We start from the raw sequence: 26,324 nt of genomic DNA, 5'->3' as shown, positions 1-26,324 counted from the left end.
TTGGCTTCCGACTCATCAGGGTAGCGGGGAGAAGGGAAGAGGTGCAGAGTTCAAAGGTGGCCACTTCCCCAAAGAGGTCTGCAGGCCCGAGGGACAGTGAGGAAGCAATGCTACTGGCAGAGGAATGACAGGAAGCGGTGCCACCACCAACCGCCACAGAACACACACGCCCCTCTACCAAGAGCAGCACCCACCACAAGGACAAGTTACTTGTGAGATGAAAGGGAAAGTGACTGCCCAGGAGTCAAGGGGCAGACACATCCCACCTGCCCTCACCCTGGCTTCTCCCAGTCTTGAACCTGCGCTGGTAACCGGGAGCCCCACCCACACGCTGCCAGCATTCTGGGCAGACTGGAGCTGTGAGGCCTCGGATGGGGCACGGTGCTGGGGGAGGTGAAGAGGCAAAAGTTCTTTAAAATCACAGACTTTCACTCTGATCAAAAGTTACTCATATAATACGATGGTCTTAAAATTTTATTTTGCATGGTGGTATACAGTCTGAATGACTAGCGTGCAATCCAAAGTGGTTTTTATAATCTTTGCTCTTCAAAGCGGTGTTAGTGCTGCTGCAGGGCAAAGTCCTCACTGACAAATTACATTCGTGAAACGCAGTCGAGCAGGGAGCACTGATGCCATATATTACAAAGTGGCTCTAAGGAGGCCATTCCCCGACTTCTCACAGCAAAGGGGACCAAGAACTAAAAGTACCTTAGAAAATCAAAGGGCACTGAAAGCACCCTCTTACATAAAGATCAAGCTGGTAAGTTATTAATCCATGGTGCTCAAAAGTGAGAGAATTAAATAGAAGGCTAAAATCTGGTGAATCTTCTCACTTCCTCTTCTTGGTGGAATACAGCTTTTCTTCAAGTGGGACTGGGACGATCCCTTCACACTCTTTCACTTCCTGGGTCAGAGGGTGTTTTACAATATTTGGTCTAATCACATCAATGTCTCGAGACAAGTGCTCCATTATGCCTTCAACAGTTGTTGTCGGTGCGTAAAAATCCACCAAGAAATACCTGCAATAAAATAAAAATTTGTGAATATGCTGCATTCTGAAATACAGCAATCTCACTATTTTGGTCAATGTTTTTGTTTTACTCCTCTCCACATACAGACATCAACTACCCACAAACACACATACACATCTTTGTCAAAATAGAAACCGCCAGCTGACCAGCTAAACCAAAGTGTAGTAGTGTGCCCGACCTCCCTTTTCCTACGGCCTTTCCCATTACACTCCACTGAATTTTTCAAACCATTAGTTGATGCTTTTTGTGAAAACATCTATGAGTCTTCTAATTTTCCAAAGGATTTTACAAGTGACTTAATGCACCTAAGAGACAGAGTAAGAACCATCAGCCATACTTCATAAACTAGAAAAAGGTTAAGAAAGGCCTGGGACTCATCCAAGACTATCCAGCACATTCAAGAACTGACAAGGAACAAAAAGAAAACTACTTGAATCTTGGGTGACAGAAAGAATTTAACATTCATCTACTCAGACCAGACTAATACAGACAGACATCTCATACAGCTACTGGTCTTCAGTCTTAATAACTTTATCAGTAGTTAGCCGTATGCCAATGCAAAGGAAGAAGTGTCTCTATTCCCTGCCCACCCCACCCGTGCTCTGTTGCAAAAGTTGAAGCCTCACTTGTACTGTTTGGTTTGGACCACGGTGTTGTTAAAGTACAGTTTTCAGGGCAGTATTTCAGAATTCTACAATGTTCCAGCTGGTTCAGATGACCTTTGACACCACTTATTTGGTTCCAGCCACACTCTTCTCCCAAGCATATTCCCATCCTAGGTCTTTGCACTCTTTGTGCCTCTGCCAGAAATATTCTCCACCTTAGTTCCACAGAGTTCATCCCTCACTTCCATCATGTCTTGTCCAAAAGTCACCTTGTCAGAGAGCCCTTCTGCCCCGCCCACCCAGCCTCATCCCTCTTACCTCCCTTTCTTAATGCTTTATTTTTTTCCCCATAGCACTTTATCACCGCTAACACAGTGTATATTTGTTTACAGTCTGTCTCACTCCACTGAAATATAACTGCCCTAAGAAGAAGGACTTTGTTGCTACATCCCCAGCAGCTTGAGCATAGGCTAACGTACATCAGGTCCACAGTAAGTATTTCACAGTGGTGTGTTGGCATGAAACGTGGAATTCTCACAGAAAGCAGGAAAGACCAAATTAAAAATGAACAAATTCAGCAAGGAAGAACATTATTAGAAAAAGTATGGCATTTTGTGTAATTCTACACAAGGAGAGGGTTCAAAACTCGTAAGAAAAATTCCCAACTTCCCATGTGACCATTCACAAGCCTAGTGGGAAAGTTATTCAAGTAAAAATAATTAAATTTAAAGCACAGAAAAATATATATCATGCAAAAACACTAATCAAAAGACAGTTGAAGTGGCTACAGTAATATCAGACAAAGGAGACTTCTAAGCAAAAAAAATTATCAGGGGAAAAAAGAGACAACACTTAACGATGGGCTCACCAAGAAGACACAAAATTCCTAAACGTGTACGTACAGATAACAGAGCTACAACATACAGAAAGTAAAAACTAACAGAACTGAAAAGAGAAAGAGACAAATCCACAATTATAGGTGGAAACTTTTAACATTCCTCTCAGTAATCAAAGACCTAGTATACAGAAAACCAGCAAGGTTACAGAAGAAGCAAACACCACCCTCAACCAACTGGATCTGACATTTATAGACCCCTCCACCCAACAACAACAAGATACATATTGGTTCTCAAGGGCATACAAAACATTTACCAAGGATGACCATATTCTCGGCCATAAAATGAGTTTCAATACATCTAAAGGGATTTGAGTCATACAGAAAAATCTTGAGAAAATTCCCATATACTTGGAAACTAAACATACATCTAAATAACCTATGGGTCAAAGAAGAAATCAAAAGGGAAATTACAAAATACTTTGAATTGAATGAAAATGAAAACAACACATCAAATTTGGAGAATGCCACTAAAGCAGTACTTAGCAGTAAACTTACAGCACTAAACATCTACGTAAGACAAAAGAAGGGCCTCAAATCAATGACCTCAGCTTCCACCTTAAGAAACTAGGAAAAGAAGAGCAAATTAAATGCAAAGTAAGACCAAAAAAGAAAATAATAAAAATCAGAGCAGAAATCCCTGAAGCAGGAAAAACAATAGAGAACATCAGTGAAACCAAATACTAGTTCACTGAGATCAATAAAACTGATACAATTCCAATTGGATTGATCAGTAAAAACAGATAAGATACAAATTACCGATATTTGGGAATGAGAAAGGTGAAACAACTACAAAGTTTACAGATATTAAAAGAATGGTAAGGGAATATCATAAAAAAAACTTTTGCAATAAATTGACAACCTAACTGAAATTCCTAGAAAAATACGAACTATCAAAACTCACTCAAGAAGGAACAGATGACCTGAATAGCCCTATATCTATCAAAGAAATTAAATTTGTAGTTAAAAACCTTCCCACAAGGATAACTATAGGCACAAATGGTTTCACTGGCAAACTCTACCAAATGTTTAAGAAAAATATACCAATTCTGATACAAATTGGTCTGGAAAGTAGGACAACACTTTTGAACTTGTGCTATGAAGTCAGCATTACCCTGGTACCAAGACCAGACAAAGACACTAAAAGAAAAGAAAAAAACAGACCAACATCCCTCATAAACATAAATGAAAAGATTCTAAACAAAATTTTAGCAAATTGACTACTATAATATATAAAAAGGACAATGTATCCTGACCAAGTAGGATTTAGTCCAAGAATACAAGATTGGCTTAACATTTGAAAATCAATGAAAATCACCATATTAACAAACTAAAAAAGAAAAACCATGTGATCATTATTCCAATAGATGCAAAAAACAGCACTTAGCAAAATCCCATATCCATTCCTGATAAAAACTCTCAGCAAGCTAGGGAAAGAAGGAATCTTCTACAACTTTATAAAAAGCATCTTTGAAAAACCTACAGCTAACATCATACTAACTGGTCAAAGTCTAAATGCTTTCCCCCTAAGAACGGGAACAAACAAGAACGTCTACTCTCACTACTTCTATCTGACATTTTACTGAAGTGCCTTGCCAGTGCAATAAGGCAAGAAAAAAAGAAGTAAAAGGCATCCAGGTTGATAAGGAAAAAGTAAAACTGTCTTTATTTGCAGATGTCACGATCGTGTATACAGAAAAATCTGAAGAAGTTTATGGAAAAGATACCAGACTGTAAGTTTAACAAGGCTGCAAGATACAAGATCAATAAACAAAAATCAACTGTATTTCTATATACTAGCAACAAATAATCAGACCTTGAAATTAAATATTAAATATTCAGTGATAAATCTGACAGAAGATGTGCAAGACTTGTAAATTAAAACTATAAAACATTGCTGAAAGAAGTTAAAGAAAACATACATAAATGGAGAGGTATACCTTGTTCATGGGTGTAGGAAGATTCAACTTGTTTAGTTGTCTATTTTCCCAAACTGACGTAAAGAGTCAAAAGAATCCCAGTCAAAATCCTAAGACTTTTCTGTTAGAAATTGACAACTGATTCTTAAGTTCATATGGAAATTCAAAAGACCAAGAACAGCCAAAACAACTTTGATAAAGAATGAAGTTGAAGGACTTAACACTACCTGATTTCAAGACTTACTATAAAGCTATGGTAATCAAGACAGTATGGTATTTATATAAAGATAAACAAATAGATCAATAGAATAGAGAGTTCAGAAATAGATCCAAATGCACAACTGATTTGTAACAAAGGTGCAAAGGCAATTCAGTAAAGAAAGGGTAGTCCTTTCTACAAAAGGTGCTGTAACAATTTGATATCCATAGGCAAAAAAATGAGCTCTTTGATCCATGCTTGTACCATATACAAAAATTAACTCAAACTAGAACACGAATCTAAACATAAAACACAAAGCTAGAAAACTAGAAGAAAACACAGGAGAAAATCCTTGTGACCTTGGGTTAAGCAAAGATTCCTTAGACATGACACCAAAAGCACCATCCATAAAAGAAAAATTTGATACTTTAGATTTCATCAAAATTAAAAACTGCTCTTGAAAGATACACTTAAGATAATAAGAAGACAAGCCATGCACTGGGACTTGCAAACTCATATTTGATAAAGGACTTATTTCTAGAATATTAAAAACTCTCAAAGTTTAATTAAAAAACCAATTTTTAAAAATGGACATAAAATTTGAAAAGGCATTTCACTGAAGATATACAATGGCGAAGAAGCATATGAAAAGATGCTTAATACCACTAGTCATTAGAGAAATGCAAACTAAAACCACGAAGAGTTACCTACTAGAATGGCTAAAAAATGACCATACCAAGTGTGGTGAGCATGTAGAGGAACTGACACTTTCATACACTGCTAGTGGGAATGCAAAATGATACAGCCAACTTTGGAAACCAGTGTGGCAGTCTCTTAAAAAGTTAAACATACACCTGCCATTATGATCAAGCCATTCCATTCCTAGATTTACCCAAGAAAATTAAAGCATATGCCCACAGAACAACTTCTACATCGATGTTCATAGCAGCTTTACTTGTAACAACCCGAAACTGGAAATAACACAAATATCCATTAACATGTAAACTGATAAGCAAACTGTAGTATATCCATAAAATGGCACACTACTCAGCAATAAAAAGGAATAAACTATTAATACATACCACTGATGAATCTCATAATAATTTCGCTGAGTAAAAGAAACTAGAGTAAAAAAGAGTACATACTGTCTGATTCTATCTAAGTAAGATTTTAGAAAACATAAGCTAATCTATAGTGAAAGAAAGGAGATCAGATGGCGGATAAGTGGAAGGAAGGATCACAAGAGGCAGGAGGAAACTTTAGGGGTGACCAATTTATCATCTTGATTGTGGTGATTTCATGGGTTTACATATATGTGCAGTTTCTTGTGTGTCATTTATACCTCCACAAAGCTGTTGATTTTAAAATGGTATGTAGAAGCTGAATGAGCAGGACTTGGTGAATGACTCGATATAGAGTGGTGATGATGAGCTGATGAAAACGCCGCGGGTTTTTCAAGAAATGAAATAAAAATGCCAATTCCTCCACGACCTGGCAAACTTATTGATCACTGCCTTGCACGTGTGCTCAATGATGAGACCACCATTTGGGCTTACTCTGAAAATTACACACCAACCTGGGCAAATCTTCCAAGGTTTAATTCTACTTGTTTATTTCTACGCCACAAAGCAGGCACTATGGTTGCAATCACCCAACTTAAGAACTGCTCGTTTGTTCAATGGCTAATTATTGATTACTTACCTTGAGTAAGGCTCTGAATTAGAGCCTAAAAAATAAGTGTAATCGACCTTAAATTACCTTCTCCTTGCCAACCCCCAGCACTTTTCCCACTCCTCCAACCCCCAATAATTATGGCCGCCTGGTGGCCAGGGCTGCGAACGCCCTCATTCAACATGGCCTCCAGCATCTCTCTTCCCTTTTTATCCATTTGTTCTTTCATCCAGTATACATCAAAATGTCTTGCCTAGCTACCATGGACAAGTTATGACCTCACCCTCTGTCTGTTAACATCCCACAATACTTCATTCTATAGCGGCAGTTTTTCTTTAAACACATATACACCCTCTCTGAGCTCCTTCCTCTTTCCTTGCTTTTCATCTAGTTTCCATAGACGTGTCTTCCTCTTTTGCTTTACTCCACTTAAAGCCCTGATAGCCGGAGGTAGTGCACTGTGAAATGCCATCTATTACACAGGGTAATATATGGAGGGACATGCTTAGCGAGGGCCTGACATGCTCTGGGCACACAGCCACCCCGGCAGTTACCACTGCCAGCCCTGTAAATGCTCCACATCCCCTCCCTCCAGAGTACACAGGTGTCTCTTGCTCTAGTGAGCTAAGCCTGCCCCTCTTTATGGTCAAGTATTCAAGTTACTCAGATACCATATCTGGGGTTCAGCAAGCATTGTCTTCTTCCATTTTCCATTCTACTACACCACAGAGGTATTTTTGTGGGCTAGCCTCTGAGTCTAAACATGTTTCTAAGAGAGAGTGTGTTTACGATAGCCAACAAGCAACTCATCTGCCCACAAATCAATTCTCGTGCAGTCTTCCTGAGCAGTACCCTCCATACACTGGCATTCACCAAATAATGCTAAGAAATAACCCAAAACTTTCTGGATACCATTTTGTGATAAGGGTAAAAAGAATACCCAAGGATGGAAACTAGAGGCCAGATATTATTTCAGAAATGAAAAGGCAAGTGTCTTAGATAGAACTTTCTTTTAAACAGTTCCTGAGGAAGAGGAGGAAGAAGTGGAAGCTCCACTCCATGTGGCAACTCAAGAAGTGCAAGAGGAAGTGGTGCTGGGTGCTGGTGTGGGCCCAGCAGCCTTCTCCCCAGCAACAACCAGCAGTTTTCAAAGTGGTTTCCTACACATTATCTCCTTTGAATTTTATAATGATTAAGTCATTAGTTCAAGGTCACTCAGCTACTAAGTGGCCTCAGCCAGGATTCTAAGAGTACATCTTTTGACTCCAGGACATAAGAAGCCACAGAGAACTTTGGGATCACTGGGTTACAGAACCCCAGTGAATGGGGAGAGGACCGTGAAGACGACGCAGTCCAACCCCTTCCGCTGCTTTCCAGGGAACTGATCTGCACCAGGTCACAAAGGGAGAAGCAGGATCCAGACTACAGAGCCCTCAGCTCCCACTCTGTCAAATACACCTCTTGCTAGCCAGCAACTGGCATTCTGCAGTTTCTCAAGGATAAAGAAACGCACTAGAAAAAGGTCTGGGAACCCTAAGCTTGGCTTCAGGAGGCTCTGTTACTACCAAAACCCCTCCAGCCTTTACCTTCTTTTAGCTACTCTGCCTTCCCTCTACCAGTCAGGACACTCATCCAGCAACCAAACCCAAACAAAAGCACTGGCCAAGATGCAAATGGGTTAGTGCCCACAACCACAGCTGTGACAGTCACTTCATGCTTATCACACTGTTGATCTACGCCTGGGGCTCATGTGGGCAAGACTGCTTCTACTCCCATGCTCCTTATTGCACTGTGGAAATTTCCACAAAAAGGAAACACCACCAAGAGAGAGGAGGAGCTAGGAGCGGCTCAGAGATGGGCAGATCTTACTGTATTCAGAGTTGAAAGCTAACCTTACATTCACAGTTGAAAGCTAACCTCTTGGACTTCCCTCGTGGCGCAGTGCTTAAGAATCCGCCTGCCAGTGCAGGCAGGGGACACGGGTTTGAGCCCTGGTCCGGGAAGATCCCACATGCCGCTGAGCAACTAAGGCCACAACTACTGAGCCTGCGCTCTAGAGCCCGTGAGCCACAACTACTGAGCCCGTGCCTAGAGCCTGTGCTCCACAAAAGGAGAAGCCACCGCAATGAGAAGCCCGCGCACCGCAACGAAGAGTAGCCCCTGCTCGCTGCAACTAGAGAAAAGCCCGGGCGCAGCAACAAAGATCCAACGCAGCCAAAAATAAAATAAATAAAATAAAATAAATTAATTAAAAAAAATAGCTAACCTCTTACCTCCACATCTCTCTCCCAGGGAACAAAGCTGTCCCTCCCCACTGTGAGAGAAACAAGCAGGAGTCCAGGACAATCTCCATCTGCCTTAGCAGCCCAAGCACACAGGTCAATAGTCCTTTATGGCTTTCCCACACAGGGATGCACTGACCAATTCTTGGTTACCGCCAGGATATATTCCTCTTCTCACTGATTTATCTTGGGCAAACTTAACCAGTCAATGAACATCTACTATGGGCAAACCTCAGGAGACTAAAAAGATGAGGTACACATGGCCTTGACCCCCTGGAACACTAAGTCCAGCTAGGGAGAGAAGTCACAGGGGCCACAGTGCTAGCAGAAACCCAGGCTTCCAAGACCTGCACACGTCTCCCAGTCCCGCAGGAGGCTGTGGAAATGACGCGGCAGTCGTGGACACCTGACTCCTAGCTACTGGGTTTTTCTTTTTTCTTTTTTTTTTTGAATTTTTGAATTTCATTTTATTTATTTTTTTATACAGCAGGTTCTTGTTAGTTATCTATTTTATATATATTAGTGGGTTTTTCTAACCACAGGTGACCTAAGGAATGACAATGAGAAGTGAAGCCCAGAAACAGCCTACTTGGAGTTGTAGGTCTGGGCAGCTTCTGAAGCCTGCAAGGATCCCTTTCCCATGACAGCACAGGTCCATAACAGACCTGTAAAAATAGGAATTAGGTTGACAAAACGACCTCGGAACTCCCTACATCCCACTGAAATCTGCCATGGAGAAGCCATTCTGAAATTCAGACGAGCTGCTGTTCAAAGGAAGGGGGCCAAAAGAGGGGCTCGGCATCTCCAGAGGCATCTGCTCCACCTTTATCCCACAATGAGGTAACAACGTCTGCTTCTCCCCCTAACCTAGCTACGCAGAATCAACACACAAGACCAAACGTCGTCACACGTCTAACATGTAGACTCGTATCTCCATTCTCAGGATGAGCTCCTCACTCAAGGTAGTTTACAAGTATGACTATAATTGCAACTGCCTAGACATGCCCAAAAGCTGACATTCCAATAAGGAAAAAAAAAAAAAATCAAGTTCTCCAAACAGCCAGTTTTCCAATCTCCACGTTTAATCAGTGATTAAATCAATATATGAACCAATCATTTTGGAAAAATCCAGTTTAGCAATCTCAAATCTAATTACAGTCTACATTCCCAGCACCTTCAACCACATGTCCAGTAGCACCAGTGGAATGGTTCTGCACACCAGGTAGCCAGGGTAAGCACTGCTCTCGCCTTCAACACAAAACCCAGTGGTGCTGACATTTCAAGGTCCCACATGTGGTTCTCATTATAGAATCACTTCACCCGCAAGGTAGACATCAGCTTCTCTCTTTTCTATAGAAAACCACTTGAATTTTAGGTGGCACCAACTCTGCAGAAGTAGAAGCAAGGAAATGATGGATACCGGCAAGGAGAGAAAGGACAAAAAAGGTTTAGTACACTAGTGCATTTCTCATCACAGAGTCCCATGTTCAAAAGTTGGAGGAACAGGGAACCATCTCGTAGGCAGAACTGCCCACGTGGTCTTGAAGGTGGCAGTTAACCCTTTCTGTATTTCTGAAGACACGCACTACAAAACTCTCCACTGCATGACTGAAACCCCCCCCAGAGATCTGAGAAGACGCAGAGAAAGGGCTCGCCCAGGACAGACCGAGCCCAGTGCCGCCAAGCATTCTCCATGCCCAGCTCGGCTTCACGAGGGAGCCAGCAGCCCTCCTCTCGGGGCAACAAGACCAGCAAACCACTCAGTGGCCTCCTGACACAAGGCTCTGCAGCCTGCCAGCCCTCACCACCCCCCAGTGGCTTCTTGCAACGCTCCTAAACGCTAAAGGTTGTATTTGGTTTTTATTTCACTTCTGTCTTCACCCTACAGTTACAAGTTGTCCATAGAAAGTGCCTGCTTGAATGTGAGTTTTCTTTGTCTGTCTCTCTCCGTCACACACTCACTCACAGCCTCGCCCTCCCCCTCGCAGACGAGTGGAAATTTCCACTGAAGCGCTCAGTGGCTCCCTGTGAGTGGGGTGGGGGAGGGAGAGGAGAGGGATTTGCAGCCAGGAAGCCTCTTCAAGCCTTTTGGAACATAGGAAACAGATCCGTTTGAATGCCAGTTCCTAGACTGTATCGGTTAAACCTTGCTGGATTCAGGCTTCACTGAAGCAGTGAATTATTCTCCTTAAAACCAAGATAGCCTCTGCATGGAAAAGCCCCATTCCTTTTTTAAAATCCATTGGGTCTCATACATTTTAAAAACCACCAAACCTGCTGCAGAGTTCTCACAAATCTTGGGACCCTGCCACTAAAAAGAAACCTCCAAGGCCACACAGCAGCCCTGCCCTGAAACCCCATCGTGAAGCACCTACACGAGCGGCGTCAGGGTGCTGGCCTGGGCTTAACGCTGGCAGGAAAGCACAAGAACATGGAAACGTTAGCGAACGAGAAAACTGCACAGGAGAATCAGTCTCCTCTAGAGAGGGTGCCAGCACTCTTGGAGTTAGCTGCAGACACATTTGGAGAGCAAGTCAGTAAAATTCCACTGATTCACCACAGAGCCAGTTATTTTTATCATTCTGCTTACCCGTAAACAGAAGGGCGTCTTATATGTAGACCAGCAGATCTTTGCTATAAGCACCTATTCACATTTTAAATGCATGAGGGCAGACAAAGGAGGGACAAAACAGGCAAGAAAAACCTCCTTCACTACTTAAGAGGTCTCATACACACACATTCTGAAGCCAGCCCAATCGCACTGCCGTGAAAGCAGAGGTGGTAAAAACAGTCAAAGCAATGTGGGGCATCCTTTTCCAAACAGGCACAAGCCCGTCGCTGCAACACAGACTACGGTTTCTTCTAAGGTTCCCCCTCCTGCACCAGAAATCCCTCTTAGTCTCAGTCCAGCCCCATCTAGTGGAAAGAGAGCCTTAAACCAGTCTGTGCAGCCCTGGAGGCAGATGCTGAGGCAGTTCTGGCAGAGGGTGACTGATACTATGAGTCAGTAAAAACCTGCCCCTTCTGAGCAAGGGTCTAAATGAGCACTGACTCCCTTCTGCCTATGTAACACTGTCCCCTTTTAGACACCAAGGGACACAGAAAGAATTTTCCACAGCAACAACCTTGCCTTTCCCAGAGAGCTGATGAGGGTACAAAGGTGAGCATGTGAAAGCACAAAGGAAAGATAATCTGGGGGGGCCCCCAGGAGACCAAAGCAAATCCAGAGCTGAGAATAAATCCCAGCCCCTCTAAGACCATCCCCACCCCAACCCCCCACTCTACCCCCAGCTCCTAATCATGCTCCAGTGGTTTCCAGGTGCTGCCTCGTGAAATGGGTGGTGAGTGAGGCCAGAAGCCTCCATCGGGAAAAACGGTCCGAAGACCCAACCATCCCAACCTGGCCCAAACAGCAACAGGGCATCCGGTCAACTCTTCCCTGTCCCTAGGGGACATAAATGACTCGTCCAATTCTATTGACCCTCAGAGATTATGAGTTTAAGGAAGTTTCTGTGGATCAGCCTGGGAACAAGTTGTTCCAATGGGAAAATAGGTTCCCAGTTATAAACAATAAACCTACAGACAAATTCCTGGAATGTAACCTGTTCCCAAAGTCAGGACTGACTAAGTTAATATCTGGAATATAATGATGATATTTTTTTTGGCATAAACTGGTAACAGACTTGATATAATAATAAACACCAGGTACCACTTTCAAGGTACCACCTCCTCCTTTTGGAAAGCTTCCCAAATAACCCTAAAGTAGCACTATCTTTCCTACCTAAGCACTCTCTCAGTCCATTCTTCTTTCGGGCAGGCCTACTTGGCATGTGTGTAGCAGGGGTATGGATTTGGGGGAAGGAGGTGAGATGGGAGGCAGTCACTCAACATGATGGAAGTAACTGCAAGAGAGACGCCTGGTTGTCAGCTTCGGTCAGAGGGACCGTTCCGTGCTGGGCCCCTGTGTTTACACCCGCTTGGCTGGTGCCTAGGTTAGCCATATGCAGGCATGTCTTTGATTCAAGTGAAAACTCCTTGAGATCAAGAACCACAACGATCATAAGAACCATCCTGAGACCTAGGAATACCACCAGGATATACCACTTCTTCCCACAAAATGTAAAAGCAACACTTAAAACCAACAGCACCACAGTGCAATGTGGATTCATGGAGGGCATCTAGGGCTCACTCGTTAGCCAGCTAAAAAACTGGCTCTCAACATATCAACCTCAGGAGTCAAACCAGTGCCCCACCACAATTACAGATACGTTTCATGGCCTCCAGGGCTGTTTGAAAAGAGCCAAAAACTTCTGAACGCTAATAAATGCATAACACACAAGTCCACCCTGTTTCTTCTCAACCACTTCATAAAAGTGAACCTTCCCAGCACCTAACCTGGCACATAGTCTCCTTCATACATGCTTGTAATGCCTTCTGTGGCTATGTCAGTGCACAAAAAGAACTTGACAAGTGAACAGAACGCCTACTACAAACATCACTGGGGTTAGTGACCCCAGTGGGAGGACCGGCTGCAGCTAAGGGAATATCAGACTAAACTTAAGCTCCACAACGCAGTCATCTGACACGCCACTCAATTTTAAATCTCCAAACCAGGGAACTCCCAACTATACTAGCCCCTCGTCTCATTTACCAAAAGCCACTGTGAAGAACATTAATGAGTGTTACAAAAACAAAAGTGACATGGTCAAGTAAAATTGACAAACTAGGGCATCTTATGGAAGGGCTTCTCACCATTTATACGCTAAGGTGTGTTGTGAATTTCCAGAAGGATTAGATCACGCAAGGCTTCCCACATCTTTTTTTTTTTTTTTTTTTTTTGGGCCGCGCTGCACGGTATGTGCAGCACGTGGGGTCTCAGTTCCCTGACCAGGGATCAAACCCGCGCCCCCTGCAGCGGAAGCTCGGAGTCTTAACACTGGACTGCCAGGAAAGTCCCTTCTTTTCACTTTTTTTTTTAAGGCTTCCCACATCTGACTGATCACACACACCCTCCATTTTTGGTGGAGCATATCTGTATCACTAGCATTTCAGAGACCACACTTTGGAAAACACTACCTCAAGCAAATAAATACCAGATACTGATTTATCCTCAGAAAAGCAAACTTAAAACATGAACCTCCCACACTGGGGCTAGGCACCACCTTTTTCTGTTGATGTATAATAGACACAGTATGATATATTTTAAGGATGCTGCTTCTCCTTCTCTGAGGAGTCTGAAAGTAAAAAAACAAACAAACAGAAAAACCACCCAGAAATAAAATCCTTAACTATAAATGAACTAAGTGACGGCAACACAGCCCTTGGTGGGGCACCGGCACCTTGTCAGGAATCTGGAATGTAGGTCTGGTGTTGTCAGCAGCTCTGGCTTGATTCCAGGTGAGCTCTTCCCAGATCTGAGTTTATTCCATCCATAAAGGAGAAAGAGTACCACCCTACCCCAGCACTGCACACAGAGGCCTGAAAACTAGATGAGTTAATGCGGCAGTTCTCAAAGCGTGGCCCTCACAGCAGCAGCAGCAGCGCTACCCACGCACTGTGAGAAATGCAAATTCCAGGATGCTGGTCACACTAGCCCTCAACAAGGTCGAATCCTCTACTTGGAAAGGGGGCAGAAGAAAGCATTCCTACTGTGCATCCCTGAAAGCACATAATGAGGAAACTGCCTTCTCTCCCTGTTCAGTGCCTTCCATCACAGAACCTGGCTAATAACTCTTGGCCAAAGTTTATATGCTTCTCTTAAAAAAAAAAAAAAAAAGGCAAAAGGATTCATAGCCTTGCTATTAAAACCAAACCCCTTTGTTTGGTTTAAGTTTTAAAAAAATGTTATACACACAGTCTCCATCGCTTACTGTTGTTATGATTGTGGAGAGGAATAAGCCACCGAGCATTTCAGGTTGCCTAGCAACACCTCAGGCACACTCTTCAGAGGTGCTCTCAAGAAGCTGAACACTAGCACAAAACAAGGTGAAGCAATAAAAAGAAACGTGCAGTCTGTGCCACATCTCGGCAGAAGGTTTACAAGCAGTAAGAAAGCCTGGCGTGAGGTGTGACTTTACTCGGGCCCATCACATGTAGCAAACCTGCACAAGGCTGCTCGCCCCACATGACTAAAAGCGGCATCGTACAACACCCAGTACTGTTCGCAGAGCACATCTTCAGAGGTTATTTCATTTGATCACTGTGACAAAGTGGATGGGAGAACGACCACCTGAGTTCAGTATCCAAGGAAGCTAAGTGACTTGGTCTAGGTCACACAGCAGGGAGCCCCAGAAGGAGAATCAAGTCTCCTAGTCCTGGACTTTCCCTGCTATGCTAAAAACTGATTCCCATTTCTTTATCACCTACTTCTAGGAAACCCAACAAAATAAGATTCTTCCTCCAAACCAGAAACCTTGGGCATAAGCTTAGAGAAGCGGCAAACCAACCCAACAAACAAACTGACCTCGAAGAATTTCTACAAAGATAGGTATCTCTATAAAATCAAATCCTTGACATGTTTGAGGAACTTGCTATATACTATGTGAGAAAAAAGTCCGATTACTTTTGTGATTAAAATTGGCTGGAATAGGTAAAACCATTTTCCTATTGGGGATTTTAGGCTCTGGTTATACACATTAGTAATAAGAAGTACATTTTGCTTGTTATCTGCAACCTTCATATTTACAAAGGAAGCACTGAGTAGGTGGACAACACATTGCTCAATGAGGTGTTTTAAAGGCGAAAGTTAAAGAAATGCCAGGGGAAAACAGTGCTTAAGTTGATGAGAAAAGTTTCCCACAATCAAAAGCTTATAAATAATGTGTTACTGCTGGCATGACCTCTTTTGGGGCTCTGATTAGCTTATTGTGAGTCAGCATAAATGCATTCCATCTGCAACACAACATGGCTGGGGTACGTACCTGCACACCACCTGGCACAGTGGGGATCTGACTATGAGCGTCTAATAACTCCTGAGATGAATTACACAGCGCTCCTTAAGGAGCCCACCAAAGGCACGTGTCCAGTGACTCACGAAGGACTTACCCTCCCCTGGTGTGCCGCTGACTGTGGGCGGAGATCCTGTAAGGAAGCGCACGCTCGCCCAGGTTCTCCAAGTTCCTCACCACAGCCCCTCTGTCCATCAGGGTTTCTAGTGTACGCTTCAAAGCAGCAGCGGTCTCTGGCTGTTTTTTGTTTTTGTTTTTAAAAAGAAGAAAAAAACACATCAGAATCAATGTAAGAACTAGAATGATTAAGTGTGGTCAGTTCCAATCATAACAGCTCTATTGGTAGGGATCTTTGGGTAAAAGCAACAGAAACTACTTTTGGCTAACTTAAAGTTTAAAAAAAAAAAAAAGAGAAAGACACATTTATCGTAAGGATATGAGATAGCTCACAGATACGAAGGAAAATCTGAAGCAGCAGGCCTCGGAGAGTTCAGGGACCAGAGCAGCTCCAGGGATCTGGGAGGCAGGAACTAATGAGTGTTGTCTTCAGAGCACCTTGGCCAGGATGAATCAGCGCCAATCACTGTCAGTCCTTGTAGCCCATGATTCAAAATTCAAATTCCAGGGAAAGAGCATCCTCTTGGCAGGACACTTTGATTGACCATCTCACCAAAACCATAGACAGCCAGTGGGAAAAGGGGTTGTCTCCCAAAGAAAAACTGAGAGATTGTAACCAAAAGGGAGAAAGGATGAGTAAGACCCAATCTCTGCCCGCATGGAGCTTACAATCTAATAAAGACATGAACTCAAAAACCCACGTAAGAAGACCAGAAGGCAGAACACCGGAAGTGACATAGGGACCAGAGCAGAACACCAGAAGTGACATAGGGACCAGAGAGCTCATGAGAAGAGAAAGCACATTCAGTTGGAAGAAGGGTTCCATTAAAGAAAGCGGTCTCAAGGGGAGCCCTGGAAAATGACAACGGGAGATGCAAAGAACAAACAAACCAAGCATTGAGTAAAAGAGCAGAGACAAGAAAGTATTGAGGAAACAGCTAGGAGTCCCATCCGATGAAGTTCAGGACAAGGAGGACTGAGAAGTTAAGATTGTAGGTTGGGTCCAAGTATATAAACAATCAATATCTGTTACTAAAAAACAAAATTGAAACAATATAAAATCCCATCATCCAGAGATAAAAGACTTTAAATATTTTGGTGTATTTCCTTCCAGACAGCCCTCTATGCACATGTATACACCAAAAACTTTTGGAAGAAAAGACACTTTATAGGGGTAAACTTGAGAAGACACAACTAACGGAATGTGGAAAATGAGGGAGAGGCGTGGCAAAAGAGGGGCACCAAACATGGTGGCTGGGAGAATGGGGTTATTATTAACAGCTAAAGGGAAATCTGGACAAGCTGGCTGGGGACACAAAAGATGACTCTGGTTTAGGACATGCTGAGTCTGAGATGCCCACAGTTCCTCCAGGCTGACCTCTCAAGATATAAACCTTAAGCTCAAAACAACAGGGCAGGCTAGAATTACACATTTAACAGTCATCTGCAGAGAAGGGCTATCTGAAACCCTGGGAGGAGTGAGAGCACTGAGGGAGGGTGTGGGGTGAGAAGAAAAGAGACCAACAACAGAACCCGGGGGAGTGCAAACATTTGGGGGCGGACAAGAGGACTCAAAGTCAGAGAAGCAAACAGCAAAAGGAAAACCAGACCTGCCTTGTCACAGAAACTAAGGAAAGAGGCAGCCTCCAGAATGACAGGATGGAGATGAAGAAAAAACCACAGCACGGTGACTGCACAGTCACTTAGCAAGATGGGGCTAAAAGCTAGATTGCAAAGGTAGAGGTGAAGGAAAGAGAAAGTTCTAGAGCCTGAGGGGCAAACAAATTTGAGTAAAATGTTTGAGGAGAGAGAAAACACAAGGAAGTTAGCAGTTAAAGGGGAATGAACCAGTCGAAGGATAAAATGTAGGATGTTTTAAATATCATCATCGATGGCCAACATGATTTGCTGCGTAACTGCTACGTGATCAACACAGATCTAGTGTTTTATTGGTACATATTTAATCTTCACCACACAAAAAAAAAGGAAGCCAAGAAGGTTGATAGATTTGGAAACTGGGCCTCTGAGAGATGTCCTGACTTTGAGATTACATGACAGTTAACAAGTGGAAGAGCCTGATGCAAAGAAAAGGAACACTGACAAAAGTCAAATCGGGGGAGGAGGCCAGAGGACACCTTGGCAAGGAAAAGAGTACTTCTCCTCAGACATAAATGAAGAAATGCAAGCAGAGAAATCTTCAATGCAGGAGTGAACTTAAGAAAAGGCTACCTTCCAGTGGCTCATTTTGGATCAAATGAAAAGAAAACTGCAGAACAATTTTAAGTGTGCACTCTAGTAACTGAAGAAAATCTACTATATACCTGTATATTTTCTTTCTGACAAATACTGCTAAAATGCTGTGAATGCACTAAGTACTAGTTTAAGGTTTAGAAATAAAATTTCTACTTTTATTTCATATTGTAGCCCATTAGGGATTTTTTAAATTCCTACTGAAAATTATGTGTATTTATATATTTAACCAGCCTTATGATAAACAGAAACTTCCTGAAAACAAAAATAAGGGCCAAAATCTCTTTGTATTAACACTAACTAGGTAAAAAGTCTATGGCAATTTCTCATGATTGTAAACAAATATTTTTATATAGTTCTAAATCAAACAGAGCCTAAATTCTTCTCACATTTCATTAGTTCACAGACATTTCAGTATTTTGCAGAAACCTCATTACTAACAGCAGGGTAATATTTCATTTCATTAAAAATGCTATTTCTTGACTCGGTATTGCATCAATAAACTTATGATAAGTAGATGAACAGTGTATCCAAATAAAGAATGGGTAAGGGAGAACACACACACACACACACACACACACACATTTTGATTACAGTCTGCTGATTAGCTACCCAAATCATAAATTTTAATTCAGTTTTGCCTGATTAAAAAGGAATATATCTCAATGCCTCTTGTTTAAATTCCAACTGAAGAGTTTACAGTATGAAACATGGAGCATGCTCTTCTGAAGTAAGAGCTTGTATAATAAAAGATTTGCTTCTGTCCAAAAAAGGGGAAAGGCTACCTAACAAGAATGTAACTTGGGAAAATATCAAAACACATTTTAACTTCGGCATGTCAAGGTCAAATTGCAGACTGAATGGCCACATTCATTTCACTGTAATTCAAATTACCCAAAAGTTTAAAAAGATGAAGGAGGGGTTAAAAGACTTCCTGTTTATTAAGGGAGCTGCTCAACTTGTCCCATATACCTACCACATAACTCTTAAGTCAAGGGTCAGCAATCCAGGGCCCGTGGGCCAAATCTAGCTCACTACCTCCTTTTGCAAATAAAGTTTTACGGGAACACAGCCAGCTCAGGCATTTACATAGTGTCCATGGCTGTTTTCATGTTAAAAGCAGACTTGAAATTACAGCAGAGACTATATGACCCTCAAAGTCTACACTAGTTACTATCTGGCCAACCTCTGCTCTACAGTGTAATGGATTGAGGGAAGCTGGCAAGGCCTCAATCCACTCACCCTAAAATGTACCACAGATAATACCATGAGCCTGGGCCACTGAGCTACAGACAGTGAGTTCCCCATGGGATGGGTCCTCAGGTAGAAACACAGGGCGCCAACCTAATAAGGAACATCAGCCTGACTGTTCAAATCAACACAGGATTCAGAAGGGATTCTACAAAATCACCATTCCACCCACCAAGCTCCTAATCTAATCAATCCAGGCTTTCAACTTCCCTCACTGGTGAAACTTCTAAGTCTATTAAAATAAAAATTTTAGGCTTCCAAAAGAAAAAAAAAAAAAGCTCTGCTCAACACAGCACAATGTTCGATTTGTAAAAACATATGGTCTGCAGGAAGCACACGATCTTGCTGGCGTAGTTCTCATTTACAAGGTCTCTGAACCCTTTAATTCCAACTATTCTAAGAGAGGTTGTGCGCATGTGCTCCTTACGGGCTTCTCTCACCCCATCTGAAAGCAGCTCCTTAAGACTTTCCTCCAACCCACCATATGTCAATGAAACACAATTCTGTTACAGCACAGATTGGAGAGCCAAAAACGTTCACTTGGACAAAAAAAGTATGGAAAAGAAACAGTGAATGAATGTGAACGGGAACTAGGAAAACTGGACTCCAGTCGCAGCTCCTTCACTAATGCTATGCAACTCTTTAAATTATTAAATTTAATAATAACTTATTAAAATTTATCCATGTAAAAGTTGTGCCTCACAGACCTACTAGAGAATGGACTTGAGGATATGGGGAGGGGGTGGGGTGAGATGTGACAGGGTGAGAGAGTGGCATGGACATATATACACTACCAAATGTAAAATAGATAGCTAGTGGGAAGCAGCCGCATAGCACAGGGAGATCAGCTCGGTGCTTTGTGACCACCTAGAGGGGTGGGATGGGGAGGGCGGGAGGGAGGGAGATGCAAGAGGGAAGAGAAATGGGAACATATTGTATATGTATAACTGATTCACTTTGTTATAAAGCAGAAGCTAACACACTATTGTAAGGCAATTATACCTCAATAAAGATGTTTAAAAAATAAAAAATAAAAAAAAAATAAAATATATAACATTAAAAAAAATAAATAAATAAAAGTTGTGCCTCAGTTCCCTCATGTGCTAAATTAGTGGTTCTCAACAAATTTTCTGTCTCTATAAGCCTCTCACAAATAACATTTATGTCACAATTCTCAAAATATCCTGGGGGCACAAAGTTTTTAAAAAGTCTCTCTCTTTTCTTCTGATATCCTCATCACCCCAAAGTGCCCCGCCCACCTCAGGGACTCTTTATGTCATTCTCATTTACTTCTACACAGCAATTTATGAATATCCTTTCATCACGGGAATGTAAGCTTCAGGAGAGCAAGCACTTTTGTCTATCTTGTACACAACTGTACTCCCCAAATCTACAAGAGTCCATATCATGGAGCAGGCGCTAGAAATGGTCATTGAATAAATTAGCGTATCAAATGTACCTCCCCAAGAGGGTCTCTTGCTTACTTACTCTCATTTTCCCCCCTGAGGGACTGGAAGTTTCCTCGTTTCTCTAATACAATTTGAAGCCACTTTTCATATACAACATACCTCACTATCAGGGTAGTGACCGTAATACTGAAGCAACATTACAGTACTAGCGCTTTTCTGTTTATTTCATGTAGTGCCAAAACGCTGTTAATACCAATACTACAGTTCAAAAGAATCCAGAATTCATCCAGTAGAAGTGAAACTAAATATTTCATGTATTTCAGAAATATAAAGTACAAACATACATAAACATAAATGTTAAACTTGGATTGTTCTAATTATTTGTGATAAGACATAATACTATCCAAAGAATTTACACTAAACAATACTTAAAAAAAGAAAGTTCATCCTAGACAAAACTAAAACCAAATTTTGATCTTATTATTATTAATTACTGGACCTACTGGTGTTCAGGCTACAAAAGAAGACTTAGGGAAAACCCAACAGCTAACTTCAAATATTTGCAGGGCTACTATGTAAAAGATAGGTATGTTTTATTTTGATTGGACACTGAGAAACTGGAATCAAAAGGTAAAAATTACAGAGAGACAGAGCACTGATGTATAAACAAGAACACATTTCTGAAAATTGCAGCTATATGAGAGTGAAATAGGCTGCCTTGTAAAGAACTGACCTTCCCATCACTCGAAATGCAAAGATATGGGATGACCATCATATCAATCTTTGCACCGGGTGGGAGGTTAGACTTTTCGACTTCTAAAGCCCCTGCTGAGATTAAATTCCAATACTATTCTGGCACCACTCATCATTCTGAAGGACATTCTGAAGTGAAACCGCCTTTTTACAAACACTACAATTGCATGGTGGTGAGGAATACACTACTAGTAAAGTTTGGTGGTGGTGCCTAGATTTATATGAAGGCACCAGCTGTTTTACCCACTATTGCTTTTGCAGTGATCCCCTGAAAAGGTCTCTGGGAAGTCCAAGGCTCCTCAGATCACATTTGGCAAACTGCAGTTCTAGGGATTCTAATGGGCAAAGTTTCTATAAAAAAGAATAAAGAGCAAGGAGGTGAGGAAAATAAACGGAAGGACATCTCTACTTGCCCCTCAAATAAAATCCCCATTCAGTAAGGTTATTTAAGCTAAGAATTCATGGGAATATCATAAACACCATCGGTCAATGACCAGTGTTTAATCTAATTAAACTTGTTTTCATCCCAGGAGAGAAGCTTTTCAACAAAATTATCTTGTAAATTAGACTCTCTGGCAAAGACAGTTTTGAACCAGTGGCCCTCGGGTGCACCCAGCTATCACTACAACACCCTCACGACCCACCAGGAAATGAAAACCACATAGAATCCACAACATTTAATGGCGTGAAGCATCTACCTACACCTCACCCTTCTCACTCTACAAAGAGTAGTGCAACTCCCAGCAGCAAGTAGGATTTAGGGAAGGCAGAGCCAGGTCAGAAAACTGTCAAAACCTGTGAAAATGTAAATGTAAAAGCCTTTCCCAATCAACGCTGCATCTTAATTCCAAGGTTTATCTCCTTAAGAAAATTTCCTTGAAATTTACATTTCCAAATAGAGAGAATGTACCTGGAAATTCTGCATTGAGAGTCTCACAGCAATTTGAAAAAGAAAATCTGTGAGCACAGCTTTCAACAGAAGAACCAGCTTCCAGGGAAAGCTCTGTCACTAGCAGACCTCAGTTGGAAGAAGAGAATGGACACCACCTACCTCAAAACGTGTGAGGTGCCAGCGCTGCCTAACATCTACAGAGCCCAACTTTGGGAATGATTCCATGGGAACTGTTTTATCAAATATTTTTATGACTCAGTAGAACCTCTTTGCCCCACAATTTATTGAATCAAGAGCTGCAGTCCTCCCAGTAATTAAGGATAAAAATTACTAATAAGCACAGAAGCTATTTTAAAAATTAGAATAAAATTCAGTAAGGGCAAGCCTACAACACTAAAAAAAGTAAAGATACATAAATACATGCTGGAACATGATTATACTTACCTATAATGGACTATTATACACTATATAACTTGTAGGTAAGTGACTAGAAAAGTAACTCTTAAAGATTTTTTAAAGGTCAAAGATAGAAAACACTTGAGATCTTTTAACTGCTCTACTACTTTGCCCATGAATCATTAAACCATTTATTTTAAAAACTATAAAATAACTATGAACAAAGGCTTAACAGACTTTAAAAAGCGGGGCAGAGGACAGGAGAAGAAGAGACGGGAACCAATACACATCAAGTGCACTGGGAAAGTAACAAATACTTTAATGAGGTGAAAAACTGTTTCTTTTTATAAGCCACTGTTGTGTACTCTGCAAACCGAAAATATCTCAAAATTTTAAAATAATGTTAAATACTGCAAATTCACAGTTCAGACATATCAAGTGGTCATTTAACCGTTAAAGCAATAGAGCCCTAAGAGTTGCTGAAGCACGTACTTAGTGAAAAGCACTCATGAATATGATATTCAATTTACACACTCATCTTCATGAGAAACAATTATGGGGGGGCATCTAGAACTCTCCATTGCAGAACAATTTTAAAATAATCTTAATGGCATAAATCAGCTGTAAAAGAGAAGGTGTATAGTATACATCCACATCTGGAAATGGAGTGAGAACAAACTGGATGATATCTTATAAATATACCAAACTCTGTGGGTATCAGAAATATAGGTTGAACCTTATGAAACTGCCATTTGGGAGGATCAAGAACAGTCCAAATATTGACCATTTCTTAAGGCTCAACCTAATAGCTATCCACAAACATTCCTCTCAAAGTGCCTCCCTCAAGACAAGTATTTCCAAGTTGCTCACTGTGAAATCCACCTCCAAAAGGATAGCCACGGGGATATGAAACACAAAGTCCCTGCCCTTTGGAAGTCTGTGATGTAGATATGCAGACACACATAAGTAACTAATAAAGGGAGGGTGAAACACTTCTGACTGGTGGTTTGGAGATGGCAGACCTCAGCCAGACTCTAAAGGCTGAAGAACACCTCTTCAAAAGGTAGAAGGAGCGTTAGTTAGGGTCCTCTCAGAGCAGGTCTGGATTAAGAAGGTTCTGATGGAATTTATATTTGGGGCAGAATCAATGTGGACACTGTACTCGGTACAGGTAGAAGCCATTGCTTTTTTCCACTCGTGGCAATTTTTTTTTTTTTTGCCTAGAACATTAAGATTTAGTTTCTTCAAACACACTTTTGGTAAAAATGTAAACTTTCTGGAGGGCAATTTGGCAATATATATTAGTTTAAAATATGTATGCCTTCAATGCTACAGCCACTTCTAGGAAATTGCTCTATGAAAACTGTCATACCCACGCACAAGGATTTAGCTATGAAAATACCACAAAATTACTAGGATAGTGAATAAATGGAAATGTAGTTCTTCATTAATAGGAGTCTGGTTCAATAAAATATTTTTACTGATTGAACAAGTACTACGCAGCCATTAAAACAAAAGGAATGCTGACCCTTACATACTGACATGAAAATATTATAATAATAAAATGAAGAAAAAACCCAGCTTGTAGGGTCAGTCCAGCTTTTCCCAAAAGAAAAAAAGTACTAAGATACATATATTTTAAAAGTCTGGATGAATATGCAGCTAAACGATACCAGTTTTCCTTAGGTAGTAAGATGAGAGGAGTATTCTATTCTCTGCTTTCTGCACTTTATCTGATTTCTCTCACAATGAGCAATGAAAAGGTGATTTAAAAACTTTTGGGGTGGGGGTGGGAGCGAATTCAGTTTTGTTCTGTTTTAAGAAGAATTTCTTCCCCTGAGTCTATGCCAATTGCTATCTTACTAGATGCCACAGTTTGTGAATTCTGTGTCAAAGCCCTGAAACTATGCCTCAACATTTAGAACTCATGCCATATCCATACTGATTCCATATCCATATACGTTTTAAAAAATATAATAATCAGGGAGGTATAGATGGAGAGCTTTTCAGTGGTTAATGAAAGAGCTTTGTAAGTTATACTTCCAGCATCATGAGCTCTTACAACTGGCTGCTCTGTCTCTTGGGAATCAGAGGAAAAACTGGAATCTTGAAGTCAGGAGCCCAGAGATCTCTGATCTCTGCTTCTAGAATCAGAGCAGACCAAAGAGATGTGATAGGAAAAGGCCAACTGTGGCCTTGAAAACACAACAGCCAATGAAAGCAAGATGATGCGAAAAATAAGAGGAGCCTGCCCATTCTATTACCATACAGCCAAGACTCAGATTCTTGAGATCTGGGAAATCTGACACAAAAATGTATTCTTTGGACGATATGATGAAAATAAAAAGAACCCAGGGAAGAATGGAAGAAAAAAATCAGAGGAATAAGGGTCCAACGACTGCCAGATTCAGCATAGATTAATGCCGTGCCAACAGCAAAGTGCAAATGAAGTAGAGTCACAGTTCGTAGCATGGCTGAATTTGCAAATATAAAAATAATAGGATGATCGGTAAAGTAACTTCAGCTGCAAGGTAGGCAGAATGTCTTTAAATCATTAACTGGACTTACCTTAAATGCAATGGGCATCCAGGGGACCCCTGCAGCTAGTCCACACAGAGACATAAATACTGGCATTGGTATCAAAAGGCTATAAATGAATAAATTTAAAGAACACAGAGAGCAAGAAGGAAGTCATGATTACATGAGATCCAACTTCACGTGAATTTACTAGTTGTCAATTACTTATGTGCCTAGGTTATCAGTAAACATGAGTAGTTCAACCATAAGGCAGTTTTGTTCCTTAATAAACCTACTTCTTTCCAAGGCCTCAACTCAAAGAATGTCATTCAGAGACCATTTAAGGCCAAAAGTGGGGGCTCATTTGCATATAACCAACCATTCCCTTTGTGATTCGGGTAAGTCAAAGAAAAGGGCAGAATTACCAAGGCATTCCTCTAGAGCACATTAGAATCATCCGGGGAGCTTTTAAAATGAGATGCCTATGTCTCATCCTCAGATATTTTGATTCTATTGGTCTATTGGGGATTCAAAAATCTTGGGCACTAGGATTTTTCAAAGCTCCCCAGGTGTGGACAAAGGTGAAAACCACATTCTAGTAGGAAGCTGGCTAGCTTCTCATCACTCCAAAGATGAATGATTGATTCTGGCTGAACTGTAGTTTATAAAGGATTTTCAGCAATGACCTCCTTCAACTCTAATTTAAGGAACATAAATGCTCCACTTTTCTCACAGTAATAATGGAGCCCTCCCTGAATGTGAAATCACAATCACAATAGGTGACTACTTGTGGTTAATACTGCCTGAACAGCTGGGAAAATGCCAAAATTAAGGTACCCATGTTTGCTATTCTGAGAACATTCCAAAATCCACAATCCTTTTACTGGGAGATTTCCACTTCTTTCCTCCTCATTCCCCTCCAGATGCACTTACAGATGAATAAAAGATGGGAAACAAGAAGATTGGCAGGAGTCCTGGTTACTATGGCAGCAAGTAAATGAAATGCCACAGCTCATGAAACTGATAGTGAGAGCAGGCATCAGGTAGACATCATGGAGCTGTACCTGTCTTGTTGATTGCTCTCCTTCATGCACAATTCAGTTCACTGCCTCCGCCTTATATTTCATCCTGTTCAGAGAGTAGAAGGGGGACAGCACTGGAATGACAGAGAGACCAAGGAGGTAAGAATC

The 26,324-nt window shown here is 41.4% G+C and overlaps 1 protein-coding gene across 2 annotated transcripts in view; it reads right to left on the bottom strand.

Annotated features, from left to right (window-relative positions):
* Positions 1-456: 456 nt before the first annotated feature.
* MRPS6 (mitochondrial ribosomal protein S6) overlaps positions 457-26,324 on the bottom strand; it is a 148,611-nt gene continuing 122,743 nt past the window's right edge. For both annotated transcript variants that reach the window (XM_059921491.1, XM_059921490.1), the window contains exons 2-3: positions 15,647-15,786; positions 457-1,019 (exon numbers count right to left, since the gene is read on the bottom strand). In XM_059921491.1, coding sequence (XP_059777474.1) covers positions 830-1,019; positions 15,647-15,786 — 330 coding nt within the window. In that variant the 3' untranslated portion in view covers positions 457-829. The remainder of the gene's footprint in view (positions 1,020-15,646; positions 15,787-26,324) is intronic.

Source organism: Balaenoptera ricei, chromosome 4, assembly GCF_028023285.1.
Source record: "Balaenoptera ricei isolate mBalRic1 chromosome 4, mBalRic1.hap2, whole genome shotgun sequence".
In the NCBI taxonomy this organism is placed as follows: Eukaryota; Metazoa; Chordata; class Mammalia; order Artiodactyla; family Balaenopteridae; genus Balaenoptera; species Balaenoptera ricei.
Note: the sequence above shows the minus strand (reverse complement) of the source record. Positions and strands in the feature narration are given on the sequence as shown.